The 23729-nt window shown below is 42.3% G+C and overlaps 3 protein-coding genes across 6 annotated transcripts in view; 1 reads left to right on the top strand and 2 right to left on the bottom strand.

The window, feature by feature from the left end:
• ramp1 (receptor activity modifying protein 1) overlaps positions 1 to 850 on the bottom strand; it is a 46383-nt gene extending 45533 nt beyond the window's left edge. For both annotated transcript variants that reach the window (XM_044017199.1, XM_044017205.1), the window contains exon 1: positions 390 to 850. In XM_044017199.1, the coding sequence (XP_043873134.1) occupies positions 390 to 447 (58 nt within the window). In that variant the 5' untranslated portion in view covers positions 448 to 850. The remainder of the gene's footprint in view (positions 1 to 389) is intronic.
• Positions 481 to 15548, top strand: map3k19 (mitogen-activated protein kinase kinase kinase 19). The gene is made up of 17 exons (XM_044017168.1): positions 481 to 530; positions 3456 to 3884; positions 5009 to 5203; positions 5909 to 6069; positions 6240 to 6355; positions 7145 to 7314; positions 8192 to 8252; positions 9508 to 9595; positions 10196 to 10327; positions 10438 to 10592; positions 10728 to 10756; positions 10862 to 12868; positions 13032 to 13136; positions 13275 to 13513; positions 13658 to 13910; positions 14032 to 14240; positions 14371 to 15548. Exons 2-17 carry the CDS (start codon positions 3666 to 3668, stop codon positions 14501 to 14503), a joined length of 4272 nt encoding a protein of 1423 aa, XP_043873103.1. The 5' UTR covers positions 481 to 530; positions 3456 to 3665; the 3' UTR covers positions 14504 to 15548.
• ccnt2a (cyclin T2a) lies at positions 15003 to 23027 on the bottom strand. 3 transcript variants are annotated; one of them, XM_044017180.1, is made up of 10 exons: positions 22837 to 23027; positions 22152 to 22233; positions 21915 to 22043; positions 21525 to 21585; positions 20915 to 20977; positions 20363 to 20408; positions 18445 to 18608; positions 18201 to 18271; positions 16791 to 18078; positions 15003 to 16633 (listed from the first exon to the last, which is right to left on the bottom strand). In XM_044017180.1, exons 1-10 carry the CDS (start codon positions 22992 to 22994, stop codon positions 16563 to 16565), a joined length of 2133 nt encoding a protein of 710 aa, XP_043873115.1. In that variant the 5' UTR covers positions 22995 to 23027; the 3' UTR covers positions 15003 to 16562. The 3 variants fall into 3 exon arrangements, 2 of the variants coding, with proteins under 2 accessions (XP_043873115.1, XP_043873112.1); XM_044017177.1 differs by having other exon boundaries at positions 16575 to 18078; XR_006358638.1 differs by lacking the exons at positions 15003 to 16633; positions 16791 to 18078; positions 18201 to 18271 and having other exon boundaries at positions 19958 to 20408.
• Positions 23028 to 23729: the final 702 nt, after the last annotated feature.

Raw genomic sequence — 23729 nt, 5'->3', positions numbered from 1 at the left:
ACAGAAATAAAAGAGGAGAACTTCCAGTGTCATTCACTGGTGTAAAATCAACTCAAAGCTTCTTCTAATCTACCTGCAGAAAACCTGTGTCAACAGTAGCTTTTCTCTCTCTCTCTCAGCTTCCCTGGTTGTAAACACTTCCACCCTGAAAACACATCACTTTTCAAATGTGTGTGAAAAAACTGATACATTCACTGACAAATAATAGGAAACTAAAATTATAATGATAAACTAAGAGAGGACAAAATGTATGTATATCATTTTAATCATCTGATTTCCTGCAGTAATGGTTTTTGTTGTTTTTGTTCCTAATTAGTTTGAACTGACTTTGCAGGGGTTGATCTCTCTTTGTCACAGAAAACACTTGAGAGTGTGTAACCAGGACTCACCTACAATGAACCACAGAAGCGTCTGTTTGTAGAGAGATGCACCGGGCTGAGATCCCATCCTGTCAAAAATGATCCGCTGACCGAAGTTTGGGGAGGAACGCGAAGCTGGAGAGAAACTTACTGCGGCTCAAAGTGGAAAAGGTAAGAACACCATGAGTGACAGCTGCTGAAGAAATCCACGTAATGCAGCTGTCCGGATGTTAGTCACTGTCAGCTCATCTGCAGCTGCTTCACACCTTGCGTAAAACTGCGCAGGGCTGGCGAGAACCAGACTCGTCCCTCTTCCTCCTGCTGTACCTCAACTGCACTGAAACACTGTCATCCATGAGACTGGAGCTGCTTATCCAAGCAGATGATCTGTGGCTTGGTGAAAAAAAAAATCCCTAAGTGCGCTTGGCGAAGTGTTGGCAACTGCGCTGCGCCGCGCTGTGCTGTGCGCAACGGGAGGCGCCGGCCTGGGACCGGTGGGAGGAAATGGTCCACTGTGTTTATCACTGCGAAGACACGCCTGTGGGTGAGCGCCGTGGACGCGGGACAGACCCACGGAGAGATTATAGTGCAGGAAGTGTGTGAGGGTGATTTGAATGAAGGAGACTGAGGTGTCTTTTTTTTCCCCTTTTAAATTAAGCTGGGTTTAAATTGGATGCACACCAAACTTCACATTCTTTGTTGTATTTTTTATTATCATGGTATGAAAGATGACAGCGTGAAGAGAAACTTAATTTCCTGTGTGTAGGGTCAACGCAATATTGACACTGGATGTGGTGTGCGTGTGGAGATGGAGACAGGTGCTGGATGTACAGTGTGGGGCTGGGTCCTTGGAAGGACGCGGTCGACAGAGGACCCAACACAACTATGATTTGAGGAATCATAGTTGTACGACACTGACATCTAGTGGTGGTGAAGAGCTTTACACTGCGAGTTCTTTCAAATGAGTCCAGTTACTCAGAATGAAGTAGAGATGTGTTTTTACATATACCACACAGTTTCATCCAGCCTCTATATGTCAAGTTTAATACTTTTAACTAATGTGGCAGCTTCTGTTTCCTAACCCTTGGAGAGGAAATGGAGTGATGTCATATGTTGGTTATAATCTAGATTATTTTGAATTTACTAGGAAAAAAACAGAGTCACAGTTTTACCAAAATAACTTTAACTATATTTCACTGCAGCAAAGCATCTAAATGTGATCATGCGTTGCCTATGTATTATATGTATTATACGGCAGTTCAGTGGTTAGAATCCTGGTGTTTGACTGAGGGCTTTTCTGTGTGGAGTTTGCATTGGGGTTCCTCCCACAGTTCAGAAACATGTTATCTTAGGTTAACTGGACACTCAACTGACCCTCATGTGGAGGATAAAGCAGTAGTATTTTTTATTCAAGATAGAAACATTTCACAAGTTTCTTGTGTCTTTCTTTGGCTGTAGTTTTAAACCCATGTGGGAAAAAAGCCACATTTATTTGTATTAAATGGTCTATGACTTGTGGACGTGGGTTGGAGACTGTTGTGGCAGCTGAACTTTTGCTGTTTTATGCTTTTCGCTGGCAGTGTGTGTAACTTTGTGTCACTCTGCTACATCAGGGAAACTCACAGACTACTCAGACAATACAATGGATGAATGGAAAACTGTCAGGAGTTGAGGGAAAAAAGCAATTTTCCACCTCCAGATATTGAGAGTCAGTTGATGGTAAAGTTAAAAAAACAAGGTGAAAAGATTGATTTCGACACGGCAACAAAACAGTCAAAGACTGATTGCTCTGTGTTACAAAAAAATGATTCAACGGGCCAAAAAAATGATAGCGTACTCCAAACACCAGGTGGAATAACACTGATCGCCTTCAAACACCAAACACATTCTCCTTATTTAGTAGTCGTCTCAGCACAACTTTAATGAAAATATGAAGAGCGAAACACCCACAGAGATTGGGGCAAACATTAAAGACAAAGATGGAAATAAAGAAGATTTCATTATCTCTGTCTGAAAGGGATTAAGGAAGTATGTGAGTCAGATCACAGCAAAATCTACTCACACGCAGAAACATGTGTATGTAATGCTCAAGCATGTCTTGAATAAACATCAAACTTGAATAAATAGCTTTATAGCATTGCTAAAAAAAGAAAAAGAAATCCAGTTGTGTGCAAACATAAATCCACCTGCCTGAAATAGCCATGTGATGAAAACCTCCCTCTGAGCTGGTGAAAGTATGAAAAAGCTGCTTATTCTTCAACGGTTGGCAGGAATTACAATACAGCTCTCACTTTGTCTTAACATGTCAGACAGCCATTTAAAACCCCTGCCTGCCTGTCTGTCTGGCTGACCATCTCCACGGCAACCGAGTGTAAACGTACAGCAGGAGGCGTGCAGGGGAAAAAAAGGGACAGGAGACACTGGAGTGGAAAAGGACCAAAGGTTTTCTGGTCAAATGTCCTCAGAAGGTCAAGAGAGACGCATGGATGGATGAATGTGAAGAAGAGGAAGAGACAGGAATGAAACTGTAAGCAAATATTAGTTCATTTCAGAGTTTTTACTGTGATCTGTGATTGTTGGGCTGTGAAAATAACCACTGGGGTGTAGACTTAACACCTATGTCCTGAATGGTCAACTAAGTCTTCTAAAAATGCACTTTTATTATGTATTTGTACTGTCGATCACACAGTATGTGTTGATATTTTAGACACCTCAGCCATCTTGAGTGTTGCTGCGTTGGTGCCGTCAAACATTAAACCAGAGGAAGTTAACCTCCATTGCACACACAGAGGGCAACAGCAATGAACTGAATAACTATGTTAAAATCAATAATTACTTATAAATACCTGATGAATTTTAATATTTTTTAGTTTTTTTACTCTTCTATGTGAAGAAATTGAACATTGGTTTGCAAACAAAAAATCTGGGGAAACCCAAAAGTGACATTTTTACACCATTTCAAGGAAAATAATCACATGCTCAGACATCAGAGTACACGTGCTCCCTCCCATGTAAACAGTCTTTAAGAAAGAACAATGTGTTTGTATGATGTGAGGCGGTGAATCCTTTGTTGAATCCTCTGTGTGGACTCTGCAGGGACCGCCGGATCATCGGAGAATTACATCACAACAAAAACATCACAGCGGTGATCACGCGGGCACACGGTTGACTGTCGACACAGAGCTGAATGACTCGTCAGTGCGGTCTTCACATCTTTTTCCACTCCTCACATCTAACGTTTCCCATAATAACAAGGAAGCCGGGCGTGTGTTCAGGCCTCACACACACACTTTTGAAGGCAAAAGCATGTGGAGAATGAAGAGAAGTGAGAGGGCGGAGAAGAGACGGCGGGCTGGTGATGGGATGCAGAAGAACGAGAAGCAGGAGATAGTCGAGGAGGACTTGATGGGGAGTCTTGGACGAGAGGTGGACGACCAGGAGGATCTTGAGGTCTTGGACACCGAGGATGAGGAGGAGCGTGGATGTCCTCCCCTTATTGCTGCTTGTCGTAAAGGCATGACTGAGGTAATGTGTGTGTTCATGTGGACGAGACAATGGTGTGTAATCCCGGTTAAGCTTTTGCTGTTATATTACGAAGCATATCCAGTATCAGTACATTCATTGTTTGCACCAAACAGGTGAGGGTTGAGCACTTTGGGTGGAAGGGTGGTGGGGCGCACGTGATTTGTATTTTTCCATTGTCTCACTAAGAGAGGTGTTGATGTACACCTGAGGTCCATGTGACCCAGAGTAAGTGGGCGTCGGTGCGTCCTCTTGGGGGAGCAGTGTTCAAAACAAGAATGACGGAGAGGACACTCCTCATGATGTGACGTCATCAGCCGCTGAAGCAGAACTTTATTTTATTTATAAAAACAAACAAACACAGTAGTGCTGTACAGGAATATAAGATAATGAACCATCAAAGATGTTAAACACATAAAAGACATTTAAAAAACAGTCAATAAAGAGGCCTAACTGTTGTGGAGAGGTATCTCATTCCATACTTTTTATTAACGCTTGGAACTATTATTACTGTTACTATGTTTAAACATACAGTATATACAGAGGGTATAAGAATGTCCAATATATGTGTCTTATATTTTTTTTCAGCACAACCTATAGGCAATCTGATAAAAAAAGAATTAATTTTTACCAACTATATTAACACACCTGAGCAAAAAGTACACAAAATGTTTAAAATCGGATGATTGAATTTGTGGTATTGGTCACAGTTCAAAGTTCACTTGGCTCGTTTTTGTGAACAAAAAGAAAAGAAAAACGGTCTATTTTATGACTTCTGCACAACTATTGCTACTTTATATCACTATTAAAAATATGTGCTATAAAATGAATCATAACTTTGGCTCAACAGCAGACCAAAAAAACAACACATTTTTTAAAGCCTGAATATGTGACCTAATAAACACAAACACACACCCAGGATGTCCATGTAAGGAGTTGCGTAATATTCCCTCTGCAAATTACCATGGGTGCACCTGCGGCACAGATCCATGCCACATGAGCACCAAGGGTTAAACAACTGGTGCACTCAGTCATGTAGCACAGACACACAACAATGCTCATATGCGTATTGCTCAAAGCTGTCTTTGACTCAGTCTTTTCCATTTTCTCTGTGGTGTTTTTAAAAGGTGGTGCAGCAGCTGCTGAGCTCCGGGGCCGATGTGACTCTGTGCGACTGCAGCCAGGAGACGGCGTTGCACGTAAGCCGGCCTGAGCTCCAGGGAAAGATGCTCGGGTGGATGTCGAGGCCTCACCTGCCTCCTCAGGCCCAGCTGCTGCAGGCCTGCTGGCAGGGAGACATGCACACCTTACAGCACCTGCTGGTAGAGCTCCCACACGTGCACACACCCACTCCCACTCCTGTGTTTGGGGGTTTTCCCAGATGAGCAGTTTTCCTCTTAGAAATATACTACAGGGTATATTCTGTATGTTTATGAATAGCTCAGCAGCTCATGAATGCATTAATGGAGGAACTTGTTGTCTGTACACGTGGCAGAAACAAATACTGTGTGTATTTGTTTTTGTTTAATACAAAACATTAATATTAACACAACTCAAAAACAAGACAGTGATGTAACAGACTTGATTGCACAGGTAGACAATAAACTGGACATGCATTCCTGTATCATACAGTCATACCAGCACTAATCCTATTGTGTGTCCTTGAGTGACTTTGTGTAACTGAAAACCTGATACAACATGCTTTGAGTCTAATTATCCAGCACAATTTGAATTAATCTGTCTTCATATTGACAACCGATAGTTTTTTTTTCTCTCTAAAGGTAAATTAGATTTCAAATTTAAACCATTATGCATACCTGCATTTAGTATACTGCATTGTATTTGGTCTATTTAACTATTTTGTCTGAGTTTTCTTAGATTTTAACTTTGAAAACCAAATCACTGTAACTATTTCCTGACTTCAAGAGCAATTATTTCTTTCTGAACACTATTAAACCTTTTTTTTGCAGGTTCATACAACTTTTAGAAATAAATGGCTATATTTTGTGTCTGTCCACGTGTTTCAGGCCCAGGAAGAGGGTTTGGATGTGAACGTTTCAAACAGTGATGGTGTAACAGCTGTGATGCTCGCTGTCCGGGACATTGACCTGTTTCAGAGCATGGTGACATCATTGCCCTGGGCTCACAGACCTGTTGAGGTGGTCAAGGCACTGCTAGGACTCTCTGCGTAAGCAAACATGCAAACAAGCAAACTTTACTTCAGTCGTGCCTCCAGCTTCTGCTTACTGCTGATTGTTTTTATGACACAGCATAACGGGAATCTAGTATATATATTATGTACAGTGTGCAATATAACCTAATAAAACTACAACATCTGTCTTTAAACTTCTTCAACAGCGATCTGCAGATGCGAGACCACAGTGGCTGCTCTGCACTCCACTATGCTGCAAGCATCAACAGTCCCATGAAGGAGGAGATCATTCATTTGATGTTTGAAGACCTAAGTCACACAGGTACACACACACATTTTTGTCCATTTTGAATTAAGAGGTCTGAGGGTTAACCTCGACATAAACCTAATTCTGGTCTAAACCCCAGAAAGAGCCCTTGAAAGTTGTGAGGACCAGCCAAAAATGCCCCCACTTTCCTAAAATGTCCACGTTTCCATTTGTATATTTTTTTGGAGGTTTGTGTTTGAATAAATACACATAGTTAATGTGTATTTATGTGAATATGTGTTATCGTTTCATATAGAGATACTGTAAAATGTCATTCCTTGTGTTTATTCTACACCATTGGCAAAATATATATATAATCGTTATAATCAGATTAGAATTATACCATAACAAAACATTTTTAAGACTAACATGGATATGTACTAGTGCCATTCACAAGCAACATGTAATATCAAATAAATCAAATAAAACAAAGTGAACATAACACTGTTTTATTACAGAGTTTGATGTGTAAAGGAAAATGTGCAAATTACAAGCAGACATGTTCACACACCTACACACACACTCTCTCTTTCTCTCTAACCTACACACAAGTAGCATTCCAAGTTCATTCACAATCCTGTTTTTTCACAGTAAAACCTCTAAAAATCTCAAGGCTTTAATTAGGTGACGATGATGGAAGAAAGGCTTCTGGTTGTTGTTTTGAGACTTTTTTTGTGGGTTTTTTTTTCTGTTAAGTTCATAGCTGCTTCAATAGGGACAAACTGTTTTGATTTCTCCTTGATCAGGAGGGGAAAAAAGGAAAAAAAGTTTTACAATAGTACGTGTATTTCCATTCCTGTTCAGATGCTGACTCCGTGTCACCTGTGAACTCGTGCCAGGATTTGGCCTCAGACTTTGACGATTCTGACATAGAGCTGGACATTGAGAGCCTTCATCCTGACAGGTCGACAGCTGGTTCCCCTGCACACACACACACCCATCATCAGCGATTCCCACTGCACAGTGACACCGGGGTAAGTGATGAACAGCAGCATATGTTAATCTGTTATTCCTCTTCTAAGCAAAGGGGAGAGTATTCAGTTTATAATTTCACATTCTACAATCACAATAATAATTTAGTGACATGTAATGGTGAGTCTGCAACCATTTGTGTACCAGAAATGATGCAAACAATCTTTCACAACTCTCTCTATTCTTCCTCTATCACACTCTCTGTATCAGGTTTATGTTTATCATCCTTATATTCTTATAATATAAACGTTTGGGTAACACTTTATATTAAAGTACACATATTCACATTAACTAAGTAGTAGCATACTAGGTCTTTATTAGTAATTATTAATTAGTAAGCACCTAGTTAATGGTGAATGTGTGTACCTTAATATAAAGTGTTACCCACTTTTGTTCTAAAGCTGCAAAAAAGTGATCATGCACTCATACAAACATATTTATGGATAGTGCAATTATAAAACTGAACAATTAATTGGAATTATTTATTCTTGTAAGGAACACACACACACATGAATGCTCCACAGTCTGACAAGTAGTTGTATTCATGTCAAGTGACCACAGACTATGAGTGGTCACCAGAAAACAAATATGTGGCAGCAGTAATTGGCTGTTTGTGTGTGTGTGTGTGTGTGTGTGTGGAGGAGGGGTGAGATGTGTAGCTACCACTTAGATGCCATGCTCACTTACTGAAGCTGTTCTGACAGAAGGAGTAAATTAGCGGGGCAGCTGGTCAGCAGGATGGAAGCAGTGTGTGGTTCATTGGAACAAAGAAATCACTTTATTCCAAGGATTCACTGAACGAAAAACTATTAAAATCTATGTAAAATATCTAACTGGGACACATGGAATTAACAAATGACCTACCTTTGTTTCTTCCAGGAAGCGCTGGAGTCTGCAGGGTGTCCTCCTCTGTCTGAGCATCACAAAGACCTCAGCCATGGTAAGAACTCTCTCACCGGCCTCTGGAGATTAAAGTAGTTTTAATGTACTTATGTGTATATGAATATGAGATGTTTTTGTCTTTGTGGGCTTATGAGAGGAAGACAATTTGTCCTAAGGAGAAAACACAACATGATAATAAATAAGCATCTTGGAGGCCATCTAACTAATTAAAAAGGTAAAAGTTTAATTTTAACGAAAAAAGGTCAGCATCGTGCCAAGTATGCTGTAAGCTCGATTTCCCCTCTTACAGGGAGAGCAGTGAGGGAGGCGTGACAGGATGGGAGGGGTCTCACATACAATACGACCTCTCAGCTGAGCTTGCCTGTGACTCTTACCTCAACCACAGCAGCATGGACAAGACTTAGAGAGGATAAGACAACGTGTCCAACAAGGAGACACGGACATGTAGAGAAGAATACAGAGACACACACAGACTTATGAACAAGCGGTCAGTCACAAAACAGGGACAGGGATTACATTATTCAGAATGGGAGCAGGGGAGACCGCAAACAGGTAATGGCATCATTTTCTTCTATATTTAAAAGACTAGAGTTTTCCTGTCAGGTGTGCTGTCATCAAGGTTCATTGTAGTGTCAGGAAGTGGCTTTGAAATCTAGAAATAACGCACATGTCTGAAACCCTGCTGAAACAGCTGCTACATGAATAGTAATATTCTTCTTTGGCAGAAACTATGAAAGTGGCCCCACTCCGAGCAAAAATATGCTATAATATCATGTTTGTTTGTTTGTTTTAAATGTGAGACTGTGAGAATCCTCACAAATGATGCCTGGATAACAGCAAACTGATGCTTGATATTTGACATCATTTCATATGAGGTGGCTCAAGCTGAAAATAACAAAAATAACATTTGGCATTTAGATTTAAATCAAATATTTAGATTTAATATTCAACATTTAGGTGTAAACAATTTAATATTATGAATAAGTTAACAAATATTGGTGTACATGTGGAAAAACAAACATTTTTGAAGCTAAATATGGCAAAACGTTAATGTTTACATGTCTCATAACTGTAATGTGTATATATATCAATAATAACTGTTCAAACACAGTGTCCTTTTTTTGTATTATCAACAACACTTGCCTGAAAATGTTTGGAGCCCCACTGGGAATGCTGACCTCCCCACTTCTAGTATACATAACAGAGTTTCACATTAGTATGTAAACTGCCGACACTGACATACAATGGACTCAGGCCTGTTGGGTGTAACTGTGTGGTCCCTGTGTTTGCAGATAAGGGAATCCCGCTCTGTTTCCAAAACGCCATGGAAACACTGAGAGACATCAGGCAAGCCTACCACGACTCAAAGAGGGAGAGCAGGTGGGCCAGATGCAATCTCTGTACTCTTTTTAAATGTATATAAGCTGTGAAGAACCACTCATGTCTTTGCTGATGACAGCGAGTGCACAGGATCTGCTTACACGTCAACATCTGTTCATACGTAAACACAAACACAGGCATATGTATACAGTTAACACTCCATCGTGCCCAACACACACACACACACACACACAGTCTCCTTGAGCTCGTCAAGAGCAACAGAAGAACAGTGTCCTCTCCGGTTACACGCGCAGAGCTGCACGCAGGCACCTGTCGCTGTGTCCACAGGACAACCTGTTCTACCCAAACAGGTTAGAAGCAGAGAGAGACAGGAGGAGGAGGAGGGCAGGGGGTGTCTGGTGAATCAGTCCATTGTCCGACTCACCACAGAAACAAGTTCAAGTTCTTCCAGACGAATAAAGGACTTTCGGCTGGTTTCTAATTTCATAGTCACAATGTCGAGAGGTAAGGTCAGATGAAAGGAAAATGAAAGTGTTTTCCTCAAAGTTCAGTTCAGCACAAGGGAAAAAAAAGTCTCTATTAGTTTATTCATTATTAGTATCTCAATGATTAGATTGCGTTTTGCTCTCTTCTCTTCAGCAGAGCAGAGTTGTCTCTGCCGAGCCTGAACAGCAGCAGCAGCAGCAGAGGCTGGGGCCGTGTGGATCCTGTCTCTTCATGTGGTCTGCTCAACACCAGGACTCCCTGTATCCCCATACCTCCTATACGCAGGTACGTGCTGCAGCTTTATTTATTGCCAGCTTTAATACAAATGTTGAGCGCTTACAAAAACTCAATACAACTGTGACATGTACAAGATCTCTGATACTGATTCCACACAGGCCGAGGACAAGAAGTGTGGTTGTTGCATCGCCTTCTTCCACCTGCCTGCTGTCTGTGGCTGAGTCCAGTCAGCTGAGCCAGTCAGCCCCCAGCATCATGGAACCACTGCTGTGTTCCCACACCATGATGCAGGCCAGGGCACATATCCAGAGCCGTACGTATATACATGAACCCCTGAATGTCAATTAAATGTGACAGTGTTTTGTTCTACCTATGAATGTAGGACACATTTAACAAATCAAAGTATGTTATTTTGCTGATGATACTTTATTAATCTTCCATTTTGCAGGACTGGGTTCTCATGATCATGAACAAAAGGTTAGTTAAAGTAAAAGAAAGGTTTCACCTCTTTGTTTTACTATGAAATCATTTTCTATCTCGCCATTTATATCCATTAAATCAATGTCCTTCTTCATCTCACAGGGGCCCATGCTGGTCCTACCTCCCCGAACACCCAAGCAGTTGGCCCCACTGAACAGCAGGCCCCGAGACATTGCAGCTCACCCAGTGCTAGCGCATCACGTTCCCCTGAAGCCCATCAGCTGCAGCCCCCTCTGCTCCAGGTCCCGGTTGAGGAGAGAGAGGCTGTCCCGTGGCAGCCAAAGAAGCGGCCCTCTGACGACTGCTAAGGGTGGCAGTGAGGAGAGTGGCTCCAGCAGCAGCCAGAGCTCAATCGATCTGGAGGACGACGAGCGAGAGATGCGGGAGATTGTCGACGACAGACCGTTGCAGCATTCAAAGGACATGAGCTCCACTCAGGCCGATATGGTGGAGGAGACACGGCAGCATTTCAATGTTCAGTCAAGGATCAGTCACATCCCGCCGATCCACAAATCAACACGTAACCTGGATAAAGAGCCCTTCAGTCACACGGGGGATATCTTCTGCACTGAAGGAACGATAACCTCTCACTGTGAAGGCAAAACCGCCACTACAAATAATTCAAAAGTGCCTGTTAACAGCAGTTCTTTTACAAAATCTAACGATGCAAAACAATGTGACTTTATAAGCCATCTAAGAGACACTGTGAACAATGAAATTCCTGTTTTGTCAGAATCTAAGGGGGAAAGGAAAGGCTCCAATATAGATGAAATACAACAGACAGAAATGACGGAGTTGAATACCAGCACTGCTGCAGGGAGAACTCAGCTCCTTACTGCGAGGGTAAATCTTCAACTGCTAAATGAGGATAAGAGAATGTTAAAGGCCTCACACCCCAGTCACAATAGGGAGACGACAACCAGTGTGAACCAGAGTCAACTAAGGTCAAATGATCACACTAACCTCAACATTCAAGCACATGAAGGACAAAGTATTGTCAGTCGGACTAAGTCTAAAACCAATCTGAAGTGCTCCTTTCTATCAAAGAAAAGCCCTGAACTAATTGTTAAAGGAGAGGCCACAGTCAAAATAAAAACCAAGTCTGGAAAGGGTGCTCATCGTAGCACTGACACCTATTCGCTACGAAAGACAGGCGATCATCCACAAAGCAAAAGAGCAAATTCAGACAAGTCAAACAGCAGCAAAGCTCAACTCCTCGTGAGGGACATGAAGAGCGCTCAGCAGCTGAAGAGACTCTGTGTAGCAGGGACACAAAGGTCCAAGTCCGCTGTGGACTTCCTCACCTACAGTGACATGTTTCAGCAGATACAGAGTGGGGATGGAGGGCCGGCCATTTATGAGATGTTTGCCGGTCCTATCTATGAGGACCTCAGGGTTTCCAGCTCCGGTGAAAAAACAAAGGACAGACAGGTGCAGTCTGCGCCATCTCGGTCCTACAAAACCAAACATAGACCATTGAAACAACCGCAGTGTAAGTTGAGGAGAACCCCAGGAGAGATGATGGTGGTCTCGACTAAAAGCAAAACCAGACTCGCATCTGTCAGAGCCAAAACTCAACTCACATCTTTGTCAAAGAAAAATCATGCACATAAGCCGGAGGCTGAGTTAGTTTTCTCTAAGAATGAGCAGATTTGTCACAAAAGCACTGAAGAAAAGGCTGTAGACGATCATCTGTCCACCATAGCAGAGGCTCTTTCACGATATGGATCTGAAGACAAAACACTGACTGCACAAACAGCTTCACGGCATATGCCCCTCAATATGCAAGACATTATTACAAGCCCAGGAAACCAAAGCAGACCACTTCCTGAGCCGGTGTTACCTCAAAGCTCCCAGCTCAGGACCAACACATGGTCATTTGCTAGCAACAGCAGCAGCCACGCCACCATGTCACCAATATACCAGAAGTTTCTCGATGAAGTGGGAGATGGTCCACTCACAGATGACCTGCTGCAGTGTCTGGCTGAGGAGCTGATCTCACTGGAAGAGAGGGACGCGTCTGTCGGCTCCAGTCCAGAAAACCAGGAACCCAGCAAGGAGGAGTCCAGGAGGGAAAACACTCTAACTAGAAAAAATACATTTCCGGAGGTAAACTTTTTGTATAATGTGATCATTTTATTGTGTATTTCATGTGGTTCTTTGTATGTGTGCATACAAAGCACATTTAACCTAAGATAAGTATATAAAATAGCAGACCTATAAAAGAGATCTGAGTCTAAATGACTTTTTCACAAACATTTCTGGATTCCAGGTTGTCTCAAAAGATAGTGTAGCTCTGCCTGGCTCTGCAGTGGCTTTAGAGGACACCATCACATGGACAAAGGGTGAAGTGCTCGGCAGGGGAGCCTATGGAACAGTGAGTGTGTGGTGCTTTACACACTTTAAGGGTCATATCTGTGTGATTTAGTCCAGGACTATGAAGTAATCATAGACAAATGGCCTAATCAGCCAGATGTTTACTCAACACTCGCTGATACTGCTGATTTGTTATCAGGTGTACTGTGGTCTGACCAGCCAGGGCCAGCTGGTTGCTGTGAAGCAGGTCAGTCTAGACGCGTCCGACCATGAAGCTGCAAAGAGGGAGTATGGTCGTCTGCAGGGGGAGGTGGAGCTGCTGAAAACGCTAAGACACATCAACATTGTGGGCTTCCTGGGAACCTCTCTATACCAGCATGTGGTTTCCATCCTCATGGAGTACATCCCTGGGGGATCCATCGCCAGCATCCTTCACAGGTTAGGTTCAATTGATATGATTTACCACTTGTCTACCCTTCAAAAACCTAGTTGTAATTTATTTTATTACATCAGAGCAGGACCTTTCAATAAGAAGTAATCATTGACGCCCTCTGTAAATATTTTTTTTTTACTGCTCCTCAGATTTGGTCCTTTGCCAGAACGAGTCCTGGCTCTGTACACACAGCAGATCCTGGAAGGGGTGGCCTACCTTCACGTGAACAGGGTTATTCATCGTGACTTGAAGGGAAACAATGTCATGCTGATGCCCACTGGTGTCATCAAGCTCATAGACTTTGGGTGTGCGCGGCGTCTCAGCTGCCTGAACCACACAGCAAGTAACAGTGGAGACCTGCTGAAGTCTGTGCATGGCACACCTTACTGGATGGCACCAGAGGTAGATATAGAGCTCTTTCGGGTGCCTCTTGTCTCTCGGGATTGACTGAACTTCAACTTGTCCTCAGACGTTTAAATTATAGTTTTAAAACCATTTCGACCTTCTTCTCTCAATCTCCAAGGTCATCAATGATACAGGATATGGAAGTAAGTCAGATATATGGAGTATAGGTTGTACAGTGTTTGAGATGGCCACAGGGAAACCACCACTGGCACACATGGACAAGATGGCTGCGTTGTTCTACATTGGCGCTCAAAGGGGGTCGATGCCCTTCTTACCGGACGGATTCTCGGACAGCGCCAAAGATTTTGTACAAATCTGCTTCACAAGGTGAGACAACGGGTCTATTGTTGGTTAATGGAAGGGATATGTATATTTTTGGAGATCACTTAACCTTTAAAACGATGCCTATTGCCTGTAGTAAATTCCCTCATGTTCACTTGTCTTCTCTCAACTCCAGCGACCAGAGACTACGGCCATCTGCAGATCAGCTCCTTAAGCATTTGTTCATCCCCATAAGTAAGACTGGAGCGAGTGCTCGCACAACACAGACAAAGAAATGCTGTGGTCACCAAAAGGGACATTGTTGTTAACTTGTACTGACACTAAATTATTTTTCAGTTGATGGGGACATTTAATGATTCAATATAGATTGTAGAAACAAAGTATTCTTTGGTGACCCTTTAAGTGCCTACACCATAGATCACTATATTCCAGAGGAAAACATTTGTACATTATTTTACTTCATTGTAACAACACAAGCAGCACTTTTTTTATTATTTCACATAGTATATTAATAAAATCTGTGAATTGTAAGATAGATCTCATGCTTTTTGATAGACCTTGGGTTTTTTATACAGCAATAAGAAATGTGCCAATTGTACATCAATACAATGCAACCCGTTTCTGTTCAAAACGTTTAGATTCTCATTAAATATTGTTTACCACCACTTCCCGTTAGCTTTCCTTTGATAAGTTAACGAGCAATATGTATTTACTATAAGCTAATGTTCACACACCTCTTCATAAAATCCACAAAATAGTTTTTGATCGTGTATGTGTGTGTGTAACAAAATAACAGCAACAACCAGATTGTATACTGTGTCAGGATGACAGCAACTTTTATTTGCAACACTGAAAGGAAAAAGAAAAATGTAGTCCAACTGTACAATTCCTAATGAGGGCACAAACACTCCAGCCTCAGTCTTAGTATGTATGTTGATCTATACTTGCATTATCCTCTGTGTTATGTTGAGATAAATGAGTATCCGAGTCGGAAATAGAGGTAACTGGGTCGACACTTAATATAGTGCTTAATGTATAAAACAGATTTTCAGACCTGTCCTGACAGATACATTGCTGTAAATAGAAGACGCCTGCAAAAAAAAGCACCATCCACACTTAAAGGTGCTTGAGTTTTGGTGTTTTTGCATGTGGCCAAATAGTCAGTGTATTCATAGCTGTTGCTGGAATGGAAATAATCAACAAGTGTTTGTTTTTCCCCTCCTCAATCGTCGTAAATGGCTGACTGAATAATACATGTATCCCTCATGTGGGATGACATCTAAAGGGCTACAGCTTCACGTCATGAAATTAAGTCTGGTGCACTTCAAAATAAAAAGATTATGTAAACTTTAATGGCAAACTACTGTTGTACTTTTTTTTTTTTAGGCAAAACCTTTGGCATCCATCTTGCGGTCTAATTAAAAGGTCCAAAAAAATAATTTTTTGGTACAAATAGCATCACTCAAATGTGATGTAGCAGTGTGTTGAATGTGCCCGTGTTGGCGAGTGCAACTGATATTTCCTGTGATGGAAAAGCACAGTGCAGCACCCTCTGCAGGAAGGCTATAAGTACACACACACACTACTGGAATGCTGGAATCATTCACACGCTGATGCCCAAACAGTAGATCAACAAAATAAGTCTTTTATAGGTATCATAATATTCTTGTTATACTTACAAGCAGCTCCAAACCTGAGTAGTCACGGTATAGATTTGTTTTTTCATTAAACATACAAAAAACGTATGTACATTTATCTCCCACTTCCTGTAAACAGTAAGTGCTCTCCTCTTTTAAATCCCTTTGAAGATCGAAACATGCAAATCATACGCACAGTCCTTAACTAGAAAAGAAATCAAGACAAGAAAGTAATTAAGGAGATGAATTTTACACCTAAAAAAAATATATGCATCCATCAATAGTACTAAATGGAATGCCAGCAAACATAACTTGAAATCATCTCCAGTTGGCCACTGGCTTCCTTCCACACAACTGCAGAAAATGGATTCATTTAAATGACTTACAGTACTTGCAATACTTTAGTTTTCCCATATGGGGTTCTCCTGATGGAAACCCTCACATTCACACATTGCACATTCCTAGACCCATTTGAGGAGGAAAGAGAACCAAGCAGCAATTGAACACACTAACAGAAAAACAGGACCGAGCATCACAGCTCAGAGATGTGTCAGTCGGGAAGCATTATTATTTTTTTTTTTCATAAATGCTGTTTTTGGAGAGATGTTTTCTGCCTTGCAATAAAGGCTTCATCATTAGATTAAGTTGTTTTTCTAGGGCACTTGAAAAGAAGGTGGGGTGTAGTTTGAAGCCATATCCGCGTGCCGGCCATAGCCGCAGAGTGGTGGACTCAGTGTCTCTGCTCACCCACTTCATGTGGCGATTCACTAGGAGGGTACTGCTGAGAGGTCCGCAGCCCACCTGGGTGTGACAGGAGGGGAGGAGAAGAAACAAGAATAAAGAGGAGGAGGAGGACAGAGGGAGGGAGATTAGCCAAAGAGCTGCAAGCCAGATGAGATACACTGCAGAACAGGAGAGGAGCAAGGGGGAAACGAGGAGGAAGAAAGAGACGAAATACCTGCAGCACCAGTGCCACCCTTGGAGGTTTTGCTCACTTTGGAGCAGGTAGTTGAGGATGAGGGAGGGTGGTGGTTGTGGCTGACCTCCGGGTATTGCCTCTTGCGCGATGTGGATGAAGACAAAGAGGTGGATCCAGGATGAGCATGCATCGAACCCTCCATACTGACCGATCCTGGGGTGCCCCGTAGAAGGCCTCCCCCTCCACCTTGGCTCTCGGGGCCACCTCGCCCATTGCCACTGTGTGCGTGAGGATGAGTGTGCTTGTGGTGGCGATGGAGGTGGTGTTCCGCTCCTCTGTGTTTCTCTTTACTGACAAGCAAGCTTGAACTTTTACTCTTGCTGTTGTTGGTCGCCGCCATGCTTTCATCCGATGAGCTGTGACACTCAGATGATGAAACTTTTATCTTCATCTTAAGCTCGTCTTTGCCGAGTGGTCCGCCTTTGTCCAGCTGTGAGCCCCCGGGCAAAGCCAGACGCAGTTTAGGCATGCTTTTGTCTCGTTTGTCACTGTGATGACATCGGTCTTGCACTAAACTTGAGGAAGAAGGGACCTTAATTTTCACTGGGGACACAGTAGTGGTGCCAGCCCCACCAAAGGACAGTTGGTTGGGCTGCAAATGTTTTCTATGGTCTACGTGGCTGACTGAGGATGGTGCATAGGTAGAAGAGGAAGACATTTCTCCCCTCACGTCACAGTCCAATGCTCCTCCGTGCTGTTCCTGACGGCGTTTCTGCCCTGAGACAGACATTTCAACAGCATGTTTCTCTCTGTATTTGTCCAGTGACAGCCTCTGAGCAGGAGAAGGCTGAGCCGATGGGGGGTACGCAGACTGAGGTGGTGGTTGGTGCTTACTCATTCCAGCTCCCTTCGGTTCCTGTTTGATAGGGTTGAAGTCTACCATTTTCTCAGTCTTGAATGTGGGTGGATTTTGAAGCAAAGAGGAGGTGGAGGTCTGCAAAGACAGTGCGTGGTCTAGCGGGATGTTGAGGGGTTCCTGTTTTATACAGGTGGAAAGGTACCCTGCTTGGCTCTGCTTGCCCAGGGGCCATTCACTGTGGCTAGCAGGATTGTATATGCCAGCCATGGTGTCCAGAGTCAGGGCTGCATCTCTGGACTGGCCAGGCATGGACATGGTGAAGGTGGTGCCGGTTTTAGAAAAACTTGAGTTGGAGGAGACTCCAGGAAGTGTGGCATCATGTTGGTCTTGGAGAATGGAAGGCCCAGGGAAAGAGTTGTCCATCAGCTGGCTGCCGTCAGTCTTAGGCTTTTTGGCAGCTTGTGTTGCCTAGGAGGGCAGAGAGAGATTTGATTGTTTCAATGTGATTTAGCCATTTTCAGAACTGCATTTAGGAACTTTGTCAAGGCTGGTTTAAAAAAGTGCATTAAATGTACAAAAATGTGTTGTACCCTCCAGTTGCGTATCCGCTTTAACCGGCTGGGGGTCTTCTCCAAAATCTGCAGAAACTCATGGGTCAACTCTAGAAATTCAAGACATGAACATTGTTATTGGACACCTACAATGCCACAAACTTAACACTTGCAAGACACAAATATTAGGAAAATTTACTATGCCAATTTGAGGTGATGCTGCTGCAAGTTACATTTATGAGCTGTAATAAATCAGGGAAGTAAAACATGTATTCTATCTCACCATCAAGCAGCTCAAGAGTGACCGATGTGTCCACATACTCCCACCAGTGTTTCCCATCAGTGGAAACTGGGATCTCCCAGTTGGACCATTTGCATGCCAGATGGATGCAAACACAAGAGATGACCGTGGGCTTGTGCTGGAGGCAGAAGGTTGTAAGGTGTAGACTGCATAGTGTGTGAGTGATGAGTGTGTGTAATTTATGCGAGTATATGAATGGAAGTGAAATAGTTGAGGCCAGGTGAAGTCACAATTGGTCCCATATGTGGAGAAAAGAGAAAAAAACACAAGAGGGAGCAGACAGGTTTAATTTACTGGTGGCACTGGTTGCAAAAGGCCATCATTTGATCGTGTTACATTAGACTTGGTCCTATAATGTAACATCACTATAGGCAGAACAATACAAGTTGCATTCATGTAATGTAGCAGGATATAATTCCTGGTGTACAAGGAAAATAACTGGAATTTATTGCAAGACATCAACTTGTTTCAAGGAACTAAGCTGGTTTAATCATGAGGGAAGTGAGTTAGATGTAGTCTGCCCACTGTGAAATGGACTGAGCCCTGAGGCCGCCCATGTGAGAGTTGCCTAATTTTAAGGTTAACCCATGACATGTGGTTGCTCCTATAACCCTGAGAGTTTCTGTCTTTGGACTGTGTTAAAAAGGGATACAAATCTCAGCAACTACAATTTACTGCAGCAACTTCATCAGTTCAGCTAAGTTAGGGATACACATGTGAGCTCTAAGGCATACAGAGCATAACTGGACATTCCTATCACATCTGACATTGTGAAAAACAGGTCAGGGGTTACCATTAAAATATTGAGTCCTAAAATATAGACTAGCTGCTACTTAAACGTTTTAAAACGTACTAAGGCTTTGCTTCTTTATTATCAAGGTGGAAACAATCTCCCAAAATAAATAGAAGATCAGTTATTTAACATTAGAACTTGTGTTTTTTTTTATAGTTTAACATTGTCACAGCGTCATAAAAGACTTTCAACTGCTTCATGTGATACAAAGCTTCAATAGTATGAGCATCAAAATCACAGGGCAGCATTTTAAATCAATTTGGTAGAAGCTGAATGCAACCTTGTGCAATGTTTGGAGTCTGCAGTTCAGCTCTTCATGACTGTTTTTAACACTGAGAACAATACGTAGGTTTTCAAACAGGTTTCACTCTTCAAGTGAAAGTGCTATGTTAAATACATTAGAGCAAATACTGCCTGCTTTGAGCAACCCCTTTAAGGACCGCTTTTTCCACTAAAACACATGGTATGTCAATAAATACATTTTTATAGGCTTTTGTTTAGCACATTTTTTTAGGTCCTTAAAGGGGCATATATAAGCTTTACTCAACACATCTAAAACATTTACTACATGTAGAAAAGAGTGTTCTAGAGCAAGAAGGAAGACAAGTGTGTATCCTGCAAAAGTTAAAAATATCTGGAGATTATACATTTTCAAATAATTGAAAAAAGAAAAAATGTATAAAATTAATTTGTGGTACTTACCGGAAGGACCTCTATGAGAAATGTTTACATCGTGAAATCTTTAGCTGCTATTCAGGCTACCAAAGTGTCTTTCTCTTTTAGATTTATGCACTTTTTCGCAACCGAACAAACATGTGGGTTTCAAGCGCACCACTACACTTCACATCTTGCATTCAACCCATCTGTGCCAACACATGGTCCCTTGTACAATACACCGCACTGCGACTGGGGCCGGTAACACTACAAGCCACCCAAGCCACCTGTCCGGCTTCCTTTAAATGAAGGAGTGGAGCTTAGGGGGTGGGGGCAAGCGTCCCAACAACCGCCAGCGCAAGTAGGGCCCGTTGGACACCGAAAGGGTACCCTGCATTACAGGAAGCTATGGTGTGCAGTCAAAGTGCAACAAAGGAGGGGCAGGATAACAACCTGTTGGTAGCCATGAAATAGGAAGTCTGTGCCAGATCCTTGCTTGCTGTGAGAGACAAAGAGAAAAACAGACAGAGAGAGATAAAAAAAGAATGAGCATTTCTTTATTATCATTAGGACCATTTTTTTTTAAATACATTTTCATTGCACTTTTTAAGCAAAGACCAAGACTGAAACAACACCGGGCACAAACGGTTTCAACATTTTGAAATTCACAAATATTCACAAAAAATGAAGACAAATAACTGGGCAGTGGAGTTCAATGCAATAATGTAATTCATTCACATATTTGTTAAGAATGAAGTACCTGCTGTCTGTCCTTGGAACAGAAATGGCAAAACTCAATGAAATATTCAAAATTCAGTCTCAGACTTTGCCTAATAAGTGGTGATTGTTATCAATTATGTGTTAAAAAAAAAGGGGTCATCAAAAAGAACAAGGCTTGTGGTCATGTAACCAAGTCAGCAAGGTTTTCACCCCCCCTCCCCACCCTTATTTGAGGTGGGACAAACAAGACCAGAGGGCACAAAGAGCAAAGAAGGAAGCCTCTACCTCTCACTAGCTGGGAACATTTCACCACATCAGTGTGTGGGTGATCAATAGTAATTTCAAAGCCTGGAACAAAATACATGACAGGTGAGATCAACACAAACACTGTTGGGAGGTGACATGTCATTTTGACATCTGGCGTTCATTTGGAAATTGAAAATGTCAACTCAGATTCCTGTAGGGATCTGTGTATTAAATATGAAGAGTGGAACATCTTTGATGTCAATTCATTCATTTGTGCTACAACTCAAGCGAATTATAAATGTTGTTAATGTTATAAATTCAGCGCAATCAACTCGGCTGTGGCCACGTTCACCATGGATTACATCTCTCAGTACTAAGTGTAATCAATAAATTAAATCCATGCCACTGCCCGTGACTAATGTTAACACCAAAAGAATGACATGTCACCATAACATAATACATATTTCGATAAAATACATATTAAAGTAGCTGGTAAATCTGAACAGGCTGTGATAGATACAAATCAAGACTTATCAAGAGCACTACTCTCTTATCGATAATAATAAAGCCAAAGATAATAATGACCATGAAAAACAAAAGAGCTCTCTCTCTCTCTCACACGTCATCCACTCCAGTCACCACTACTTACCCAGGGTCTGCAGCACTATGGATTCAAGTATCACCAGCTCTTGAGCTTGCTGGAGGTATGCCTGAAGTTTGATAGACAGTCATTACAACACAATTGTAATGAGTCTATTAATCTATCCCTCTAACATCTGATTTCAAGTGGACACAACTCCAAGCAGAGAGGCTTGTTTTATTGTTGATTTTTATGTACGTGGAGGTGTTTGTTACACACCAACAGCAGGCCATATGAGCAAAAGAAATAAGGCTCTTTATAAAGAGCGAGAGGATGTATCACAGCCAGTTATACGGTACACACACAAACCTTGACCACTGAGAACTGGAAAGATAGATATAGGGAAGGAAAAAAGGAGACAGCTTTACACTATACAAAATGCAGAGTTCCCAAACTTACGTTACTTTTAGTGTCTAGAGGCGGTTCTTGAGGATTTAAGCAAGCATGTGCCACTTTGATCACATGTTCGAGTTTCCGGGGTTGCTCTTCCACTTTAGCAGCCAAGAATAATGTGGTTGGAGATATTATCTGCATATTAAAGCATCACGTTATTACAATCCATAGCCCAACTACCACAAGAATGACTTCACTGAAGTCATGAACTGATACCAGGTTGCAGGTTATGTGCATACTTACATTTCTATGGAATTTGGTGAAAGAGTGGTGCATATAAAACCTATGCATGTAAACAATGGCTGTATTTATTGTTAGTTGGGAGCTAGAAGGTGAGTTAAGGACAACTATGGTCAATGCTTGATTTAATCAGTGAATATTTGCTATTTTCCTGCACGACGACGCTAATCACATGGCTATATAAGAGCCCCTGCCACAGGGCATAGACGGTCAGAGCAAAGTTAGCATCTGAACCAGAGTCATGGGAATGCAGCTGTCTTAGCTTTGAGCTAACTGTACTGGCGCCAAAGCAATATAGAAATATGACCCAAAAGAAAACGCTACCTTATGTGGCCTAATTGGGAGCGTTACTATTTGGTGACTTGTGCCGAGTTGGGTTCAAAATGTTGGTGCTGCTTTACATAAGCTGAAGCGTGGTTAGCAACAGCTGCAAAAGGCTAATGGCCTTTCAACCATGAATCTTCGGCTAGCCAGCTAACGTGCTGTACTTGCGCAAAGCAAAACGTCAAGTTACGACACAGAGGTTCCACATTGACATTAAACAGTATCCCAACCAGCGGTGGAATAAACCAGTGGAAACCCGCAGCGGATGGTTTAACGCGAGCTCACATTTACGGGCCCGCATCAACTGTTAGCGCCATGTCAACTTCCAGTCTAACCGTGGAGCAAGTTTGTTTACAAAGGATACACATTGAGTCTCTGGCCCATGTCTTGGATCAGATTCGCCGCCTGCTGTCTGTAGGAGAGCTCCCGGTCTGGTTCTACCCCGCATCGACGAGACGGCGTGCTTTCGAGCTGCTCCCGGGTGTAGAACCACTTGGACGAGGATCCCCGGCAGGCCGCCATTGCTCCCCTACGATGGGCATCTGCAAAGCGGGTGTGACGTCACGGTGGCACAGGAAACCACCGCTTTTTCGACGGTAGGGGCCTTCGTGCTAATCTGCTGTCCATGTGTTCACGTTTGTTATTAACGTTACCACATGTTTTACAGTTGGAGACTTCATTGTGGTGAACTAATTTGTAGTCATTCATTTGCATTTGACCAACATTGTTAAGTCAATCACTGTGGTTAAAGAATGAACAGGAGAGAAACCTGAAATGTTTGATCGTTGATTTTCAACCACAGAACAATACAAGTGACAGCGAAATGTCACTATTGTGCATATTCATGAGGGTGTAAAATGGTCCACTATGTAAGAATTAGTGGCTTCTATCTGTGAAACTCCTCTACTTAACCCTTACTTTCAAAAGTGTGAGACCCTCCCATACTTGAGATGATATTGTAGCCGTTACAGTATAATTTGTCTTTGTTTGTCTGGGCTATTGTAGTAACATAGCAGCTTCCCTAAAGCAAGGGCCTTGTGTAAATAATGTAAAGCTTTTTCTAAGGCTATTGGACCTGTAAAATTATGGCTTTTCTGATGGGGTCACTGATGGGTCGTTCTCACTTTGCACCAAAGTCTCTGTGGTAGAAAAACTGAGAAATGTGTAAATTTGATGATAGTCAGAGAGACAAACTGCCAGAATTACATGTAGGTCCAGCAATTTAGAGTTCAGTAAAAAAGAAAAAAAAAGACTTCA

Source organism: Solea senegalensis, linkage group LG2, assembly GCF_019176455.1.
Source record: "Solea senegalensis isolate Sse05_10M linkage group LG2, IFAPA_SoseM_1, whole genome shotgun sequence".
NCBI lineage: Eukaryota > Metazoa > Chordata > Actinopteri > Pleuronectiformes > Soleidae > Solea > Solea senegalensis.
Note: the sequence above shows the minus strand (reverse complement) of the source record. Positions and strands in the feature narration are given on the sequence as shown.